General features: G+C 40.7%; 1 protein-coding gene across 1 annotated transcript; it reads right to left on the bottom strand.

Moving 5' to 3' along the window:
• Nucleotides 1–385: 385 nt before the first annotated feature.
• On the bottom strand, nt 386–1,282 carry LOC146073318 (uncharacterized). Its single transcript, XM_083180495.1, has one exon. The coding sequence runs from the start codon at nt 1,280–1,282 to the stop codon at nt 386–388; it is 897 nt and encodes a 298-aa protein (XP_083036621.1).
• Nucleotides 1,283–8,835: the final 7,553 nt, after the last annotated feature.

Below are 8,835 nucleotides of genomic sequence, written 5' to 3'. Positions count from 1 at the left end.
CTACAGGTGTTTCTCCTCTCTGGACTTTAACAATACAGATTTATATACAAATACAAATTGTTACATTCATAAAATAAAATGTCCTAACATGTAATCACATAGAAGGGATTCATTTGTATTCTGCACAGCCGATCTCATTTCTAAAGTGACAGGAGATTGGGAGTCCTAAATTAATGTTCTTTTATTATTATGCTGATTGCAGCCAAACAGAATGAATGTAGCAATGTAACACAGATAACCCATCTGAAGTTATGGGCATGATGTGAAAAAGTGACATTTGGGAACCCATACAGGTCACTTTCACATATTGCTGCTCACTGCCTCAGGAGGCTGAGAGTGGAAGGTGCCATCAGATGTTTGTGCCCTAAGGCACAAATTGAATTACTCACTCAGGTGACCAGCCCCGAAAGCTGCCACCACAGACATTTGTATCATCCCCATTGCAGGGATACAAGGGAACATGAGGAACACGTGATACATTCAGGTCCTCAGAGCATGTAAATGACTTCTGTCCTGTGTGACTCCTCTGATGTGTAACTAGATGATGCTTACTTGTAAAACACTTGCTGCATTCTGAGCAACTAAATGGTTTCTCTCCTGTGTGACTCCTCTGATGTGTAAGTAGACTACACTTACGGGTAAAACACTTTCTGCATTCTGAGCAACGAAATGGTTTCTCTCCAGTGTGACTCCTCTGATGTGTAACTAGATTATGCTTATGGGTAAAACACTTTCCGCATTCTGAGCAACGATATGGTTTCTCTCCACTGTGACTCCTCTGATGTGTAACTAGGTTACGCTTACTGGTAAAACACTTGCTGCATTCTGAACAATTAAATGGTTTCTCTCCTGTATGAATCATCTGATGTATAACAAGGTTGAACTTCTGGATAAAACACTTGCTACATTCAGAGCACTTAAATGGTTTTTCTCCCGTATGAATCCTCTGATGTATAACAAGATGTGACTCTACTGTAAAACACTTGCTACATTCAGAACATGTAAATGGTCGCTCTCCTGTGTGAATCCTCTGATGGATGAGAAGCTGTGATTTACGTGTAAAGCATTTGTCACACTCAGAGCACAGATGTGGTCTCTCTCCTGTGTGACTCCTCTGATGTCTGAGAAGCTGTGAGTTATATGTAAAGCATTTGTCACACTCAGAGCACAGATGTGGTCTCTCTCCTGTGTGACTCCTCTGATGGATGAGAAGCTGTGATTTATATGTAAAGCGTTTGTCACACTCAGAGCACAGATGTGGTCTCTCTCCTGTCAGACTCATCATGTATTAGATGAGAAACAAATTAGCTGCAGAAGGTTTCTCCTATGTATAAAATGAAAGTAGCTTTAGGGAGTCCCCCAGATTTGCAGGAAGAAATGGTGTAGGTGGATTGATCTGACTGTTCTGTGGCTTTCCACAGCGTCTTCCAAATGAAAATCCTGTTACTTATTTGTCCTGCAAGAAAAAATATATATTTTAAAATCTATATTGTGGTAATTCTACTATTACTGTAATAGTGCTACTTTATATCTGGAACATGATGTATTTGTATATACCATTGTAAATATGTCCAAGTCATTTACAATTTTTATATATTTTTGGGAATAATCTGTTTATTGAAAAATTTTCCATATATTGTGATCAAATAAATGTACATATATTTTGGAAGGGGAAAGGGAGAGAACAACAAATAAAATAGGGAAAGATGGGTAAAGGAATACAGCAACTAAAAATCCAGTGTCCCTCTCAGTAAAATACATCAGATAATAAGCAAACAATAAATTGTATTGTGAACAATGGAGAATCCCCTCAAATGTCACATTTGATTATTTACAAGCTTATGCTGTATTGTTATAAGCCAAATGAAAGAGGGGGGGGGGGGAGCATTGTGATGCGCTAGCCATGGTGACCATGTATCTATAAAGCAGGGGTGGGGAACTGTGTATAAGGACTACTACACTATGTATATGTTTTCTTTGTTTGTTTATATATGAAGAATATAATATAAAACAAGGGTAGGATGAGATCTCTTCTATCTATGATTACAAGACCTGCCTCTAAAAAGTTGGTTTAAGGTAAATTTGCCAAATTGTATTAATTTGTTACTTATTTATTTATTAACAGTTTCTTATATAGCGCATACAAATTCCGCAGCACTTTAACTTGAGAGCAATTAGGAATCAAGCTTATGGATCAGGCCGGTCTCAATGCTGAGAGTATTATATATTATTCAAGAAGGAATTCCTTCATTACTACATTAATGAGAGAGAATACTTTACTGCTGCTACATTACTGGCTTACACAAAGGGTGACATTTAATAGGATGAGATATTCAGTAAGTGAGAGATTTGGTAAGAAATCTTCAGGTTTTTTAAAGCGGCAATCATTAACACAGTAAAAAAAAAACTGGAGATTTCTTACCAAACTTCTCACTTTCTGAATCTCTCATGATATTAAACTTCCCCCAATGTCACTGACAAACTATAAATTCCCATTAATATGTTTACACATTTATTATGAACTGACAGTAATTGTCATAATTCTTCAAGTATATCTTACTATTCAGTGTTTCATACGATAATGTAGAATCGTGTATATACTGTAATATCTAGATATTTGTAGAAGTTTTTTGCAGTGTATTATTTATCAATAGATATTACAAATATAGACTAAAAATTTATAACAAGGCAATAATCTTATGTATAATACAATTACCTTACTCTGGGGATCCTTCCTCTGTGTCTCTCTTACTCCTCTGTCCTCCCAGCTCTCCAACCAGTAACTGATCCAGCAGCTCCTCCATCAGCTCCCAGTGGCCTGATACAGCCTATTTATAGTCACTCCTTCCCATCTCTCCCCAGTAGTTCCCAGGATGCCCTGCAGGAATTCTTACACTGAGAGGTGACATGTAAATTAGGGTCACATAACATTAGTATACAGTCATTCACCACAGCAGTTTCTCCTGCCCAGCTCCTTGTCTTGTAAATGAGGTTTAAATATTCCTAAAGTCACTTACTACAATGGGAAATGATAAATAATTACACCCTGGCAGGGTAACACCTTGTATTCTAATTAGATCACAGCAGCCTCTGGCCTCCTGTTATACCACCAATGGAAGCTTTTGTTTAGGAGTCTCCTATTGTCCAGGCAGAGAGTCAGCACTGAGATGTTCTACATATCAGCAGGAACTCTACAATGATTCACTGCTAATAATAACAAACATGCATACACATAATTTATGTATATCTATCTATCTATCTATCTATCTATCTATCTATCTATCTATCTATACAAATAACTTCTGTACACTGAAAAGAAAAGCAATATTCTATTAACATGTAATGTTACTTTATACTAAATTTCTCCATAAAGATAGATATGGCAGACTTATTATGGATTACTTAGAATATACTATTTTAAATAATTATTTTCTGTCAGATGCATATTTTTTTATTACAAGTACATGGGACCACCATGGGCATAACAGTTTGCCCATAGATTTTAAAATTTGCTTATGGGACTTTTTGAGAACCAGTACATTTAAGGGAGTAATTTACTATACTAACTATGGCCAATAAAAAGGAGGAATAAGGTAAAGAACTGCTTAACTAGACAAGCTGTCATTATTAACATTGGTTAGCAAATATCTCAAAAGCAAAAAGAAAAAGGGTTCCTATTTTGGGGAGCTCACTGGATTAATCTATATGTGCAAGAATCGTTTTGTATGGAATCATTACAGACAAACAAATACTTTTTTTTATAAAAGGTAACTTTTATTAGTATGCTAAAATTCTAAAAGCCAGCTAAATATAGGGTTGAAAGTGAAAAGTGTTGAAAATAATTAAGAGATTAAAATTTTGTGCACTCTTTTTTTGTTCTATGAGAATCTACTATGTCTTAAAGATTCTTATATTTAATGGGACTCCAAAAATAATTATATGTGGGTTCTTTAATGGTGCTGATTATATAGTAAGTCAGTTTACCATTATATCAAGGAAGGTAAGTAGCTTTTAGGCAATTCCAATACAGTTTCAATCATCCCATACTTGTTAATGATTCCATAAGAAATCTTTCCATGCTCAAGTACAGGGAAGTTGGGGCCAGTCTTGGGGCATGACCTCAGAGCAGATGGTGTAGGGCAGAAGTCTGGAGCAATGGGGTGTGCTGCCGCAAGACAGAGGTGCTGAGAAGGAGGTGGAATAGATATCCCCTATGAACCCAGGCGTGTGACATCTGTTCCGGTGTCCTCTCGGCGCCCTCCCGGTCCCACTCGTGGTGCACAGCTTGTCAGCGTGCAGAGACCCTGGACACAGGACACTGATGCTGGGCAACAAGAAGTGCACTGCAGCCGCCCGGTCCCCTGATGAACCCCTACGATCTTAGAGGACAGAGGTACCCCTTGCTGGGCTACCGCAATAAGTATGGATTTCATCCCCAGGGCAACCCCTGCCTTCAAATAAGTTGAACCTTTATCTTGGTGAACTGGGAAGGTGGGGTGGTCACCCATGGTGGGTAAAAGGGCTGCCCTGCCTGGTGTAACTGGGGGTCTGTCATTGCCGGGATCCCTGCTCCCTCACTGGCCTTGATTGGGGAGCCCTCCTGACCTGCCTCAGGAAATTGGACAAGAGACTAATTTTACGAAGGCTGTGTGCGGCAAAAGATTTTGGCTGTGCAACTTTGGCAGGAAATTTTTATTTTTGTGCGTCACTTCTATATATAACTGGAAGACGACGTTCAGCATTTGTGTTAACTTTTCTTCAAAATGATATTAAACATTCAAAACACAGCACATGATGTAGTTAATGGGTGAAACATACATTGATTTAGTCCACAACTGCAAAAAGGGACCACTGCTGCTTTTTGCGCTCTGTTGTACTGTCTGTGCGCATGCTCTGCAAGTTGTGTGCACACGCACATGTGCACAGCTTAGTGGGAACTCTGCCCTCATTGCTAAAGTAGCACTGCTGAATACAGGGTGACCTTGCAGTTATACAGAAGACCCATACGATTGAGGCACAGGAAACCTCACCCACTCTGGCGCATGTGGCAAGCGCCGGGGTGTGAGTCTTCCATTGGAAGCAAGTGAATAAATCCTATAAAGCAGAAGTAACCAGCTGAGATACTAAGAAACAGTGGAAGTCGTGAGAACCCTAAAGACTGTAAAAAGCTGTTTTTTACCCTCTGTATCATAGAATTGTAGAAAGGTGTCTTGAAAGCCCATGTGAGCTATTGCCTGTAGCAGTAGGTGTGGACAAATAAGTTGGGGGGGCACATGTAGCCCCCCAAGAAGGGGATAAAGAATAATAAAAGCTCTGTATGTCACAGGATGATACTTGATCCAATAAGTCATTGGGTGAGAGCCATAAGATGGGGAAACCAGGACAGGCTGCAGCTGCTGCCAAGCTGGAAAAGTTTGCAAGAAGCAATAATCCCCAGACTAGGAATAAAGAAAAAGAAACATGATACTCACTGTCCCCAAATACCTTTGTATTATCAAAGTCTGCATTGGCACAGCCTATAAGAGAGACAATGATGCAAAAACTACTGGACGCAATTAAATGTAGTGAAGCCCGATTGGAAAAAAAAATTGAAAAAACTCAAGCAGAAATAGGTCTGTTGCTACAAGATGTACAAAAAGTTCAAGAGAGGGTAGAAGAGACTGAGCAAATAATATCAAAAATTGAAGATCGGCAGTCCCCGATTGAGGCACAAGTAAAAGAACTAAAAAGTGTAGTTGTAGGGCTGCAGAACCAGTTGTCAGAAATGGAAGGGCTGGCACGCCACAATAATATTAGAATTGTGGGGGTCCCAGAAAAAAACAGAGGGAGCTGTCCCTGAACAGTGGCTAGAAAACTGGATAATCAGTATCAGTATATTAAAACTCCCATCTCCTCCACAAAGTCCTCTGCCACCCTGCATCCCCCCTCCCACCATGTTTTCTACACCACCTTCATCCCTCCTCCCACCCTGCTTCCTCCGCCACCTTCCTACCTCCTCCCACCCTGCTTCCTCCGCCACCTTCATACCTCCTCTCACCCTGTTTCCTCCACCACCTTCGTTCCCTTCTCCTCCCCAGTGTCTATTCTGCAGCCTGAGGGGCTGGGGACATAGCCATCAGCTCAGAGAGCCACTAGCCGCACTCCCTTGTGTGTTGTATATTAGTGTATTAGGCAGTGGTGTAACTATAAATTTGGCGTCATCCCACCAGAAATTTCATCCGCCCCCCTTAAAATATAACCTGCCGCCCTCCTCCAACCCCTAACCCCACTGCTTACTCTTCTGCTCACCTCTGCCGGGACCCGCCGATATTCTTGTCTGTGGTCCCAGCTCTCCTCCTGGCAGGCTTCTGTTAATGAAAATGAGCCTCACAAAGTGGCTGCCCCTAACAGCAGACTATTTTTAAAGATGATAGAGGAGGCTTCCGCCTCCTCTAGCATCCACAAAAAGTGTGTGCTGTAAGGAGGATTTTGTGAGGGTAATTTTCATTTTGCAGGAGCCTGTCAGGAGGAGAGCTGAGACTGCAGACAAGAGCCAAATAGATTTGTGGGTCCCGTTGGCAGCAGAGGTAAGGTTGGTCCCAGGCGCTGGCACCAGTGCAATGCAGATAGCCCAGCAGACTCCCGGTGCCCACACTTACTCAGCACCTCCCAGAATGTGGGGTCTGTGGGGCTATTGTTATGCCACTGGTATTAGGGGTCAATAGTAGCTGTATACTAGTGTATTAGGGGTCAATTGTAGCAGCTCCCCTTATGTCATGAGAGCAACATAAATATATTTATAAATAAAATGTCTGCTCTGCACAATATCTATGTCTCTTCTGCATGGATCCCCAGCTCCCATTCACTATTTCATGACTTTCATCGGGCTGCTTCTATCCTATAGAATGCCATTCCACGCACAATAAGAATCTCCACTTGCCTCCAAAGTTTCAAGCATTCCCTGAAAACTCTAAAGAAAAAGGAAAGCACCAGTGTAACTATAGCTGCTGTATCGGGAGGGTGTAAGGCTCCCAAAAGTTACAAAAGTAGAATATATGGAATATGATACAGCGCTCGGGTATTACTGAATTTATTACAATATTAAAACACAATTAATAAACAATACATTGCATATGAGAATTCTCAAAGATATAAAAATGGAAAAATGATGATAAAAATATTTAAAAAGGATTTTCTGCTAGCACCCTGGTGTTGATTTGGACTCTCAATACTCATTTGGCCCCAATATTGAATGCTAGCGGAAAATCCTTTTAAAATATTTTTATCATCATTTTTCCATTTTTATATCTTTGAGAATTCTCATATGCAATGTATTGTTTATTAATTGTGTTTTAATATTGTAATAAATTCAGTAATACCCGAGCGCTGTATCATATTCCATATTCTCTACTTTTGAACCTTTTGGGAGCCTTACACCCTCCCGATACAGCAGCTATAGTTACACTGGTGGTTTCCTTTTTCTTTAATCTTTTTTGCTGTGTATCCAACCCCAGTTGTAACTATGAGTGGTTTTTCTGAACGAATGCACAGAAGGAAAATGTATTTTTCCCAATGGGAAGATAACGGTAGTAGAGAAACAACAAATACAACCAATGAACCTGACATGTTTCGGGATTTATACCAATTAGAGGATCTCCTTCGGGAGGAATCAAAGAATTGGTTGGATAGTGTAAACTTACAACACTATGTAGACAAAAAGATGATACCACGAGGTTTAAGACTCATAAAACCTTCCATCTTTCAGGAAGACTCAGACTTCCAGAAAGACTGGGATAAAATCCTAGATGATTGTTCCACCAATATGCTGAAACTAATTATTAAATATAGAACCATGAGAACTAACCAATTAGAAAAAGAAATAGAGGTAATTAAAACTAAACTGGAGGTGTTCTCCAGCCGCAAAGATTATAAAGAAAAAGACATGCTGATAAATGAACGAATAGAGAAATATGAGAGAGGACTTTTAGAGACAAAACAGAAAAAATTTAGGAGGGATTTGGACGACTATCAGAATGATGCAGTCCGAACATATAAAAACATGAATAAAACCAGAACTGACATTAGACACCCAAGATCAAGGTCCAGACACCAATATAGTCATAACAAAAGGACACAAGAACCCAGGAGAAATTTTTCAAGGGATAACCAGGTGTATTTTCAAAATAGACAAGAACACCAACAAAGAGATTATGCAGCTCCCCGTGATAGTCACCATCCCAGAGGGGAAGGAGCGAGACCCAAAGATAGACAGTATCGTAATAGAAGGGGGAGCAATAGATCACCCCAACGGGATTTTCAGATGGACCGTCCCCGCCCCAATCATTGGGAAAACCCACACGCCCTGCAATACACAGGAACCCCAAAAAGACAAAGGGAAAAAAGCCAAGAGGCTCTAGAGGAGGGATACACTCAAAGAAAAACCACCAGAATGAATTAACCAATAAATCAGATAATACAAAACCAAACCCAACCAATAATAGCCATAAAAATGTGTTCAATATTTCATCCAGAACACTAGACACAAATGAACAATCCTTACTTGCCAAAGGCCTAAAATATGTACCCTCATTTGGATTCAGTATTGAATCCCGGCGGTCGGGATCCCGGCGTACAGAATCCCGACGCCGGAATCCCGACAGCCGAAATGCCGACAAGGGGGGGACGTGGATCGCCCCCCCTTGTGGGCTCGCTGCGCTCGCCACGCAGCGGGCCCGGTGCCTCGCTACGCTCGGCACACTAATTGACACCCCAGGAGGGAGAATGTGTCGGCATTTCGTCGGTCGGGATTCCGGCGGCGGGATTCTGAACGCCGGGATCCCGACCGCCGGGATATTA

Source organism: Crinia signifera, chromosome 4, assembly GCF_055691185.1.
Source record: "Crinia signifera chromosome 4, ASM5569118v1, whole genome shotgun sequence".
Lineage (NCBI taxonomy): Eukaryota > Metazoa > Chordata > Amphibia > Anura > Myobatrachidae > Crinia > Crinia signifera.
This window is presented reverse-complemented; position numbering and strand designations above follow the sequence as displayed.

What these genes read in the sequence shown, in the direction of transcription:
- LOC146073318 (XM_083180495.1), bottom strand. Translation starts at nt 1,282, where the DNA reads ATGAGTCTGACAGGAGAGAGACCACATCTGTGCTCTGAGTGTGACAAA.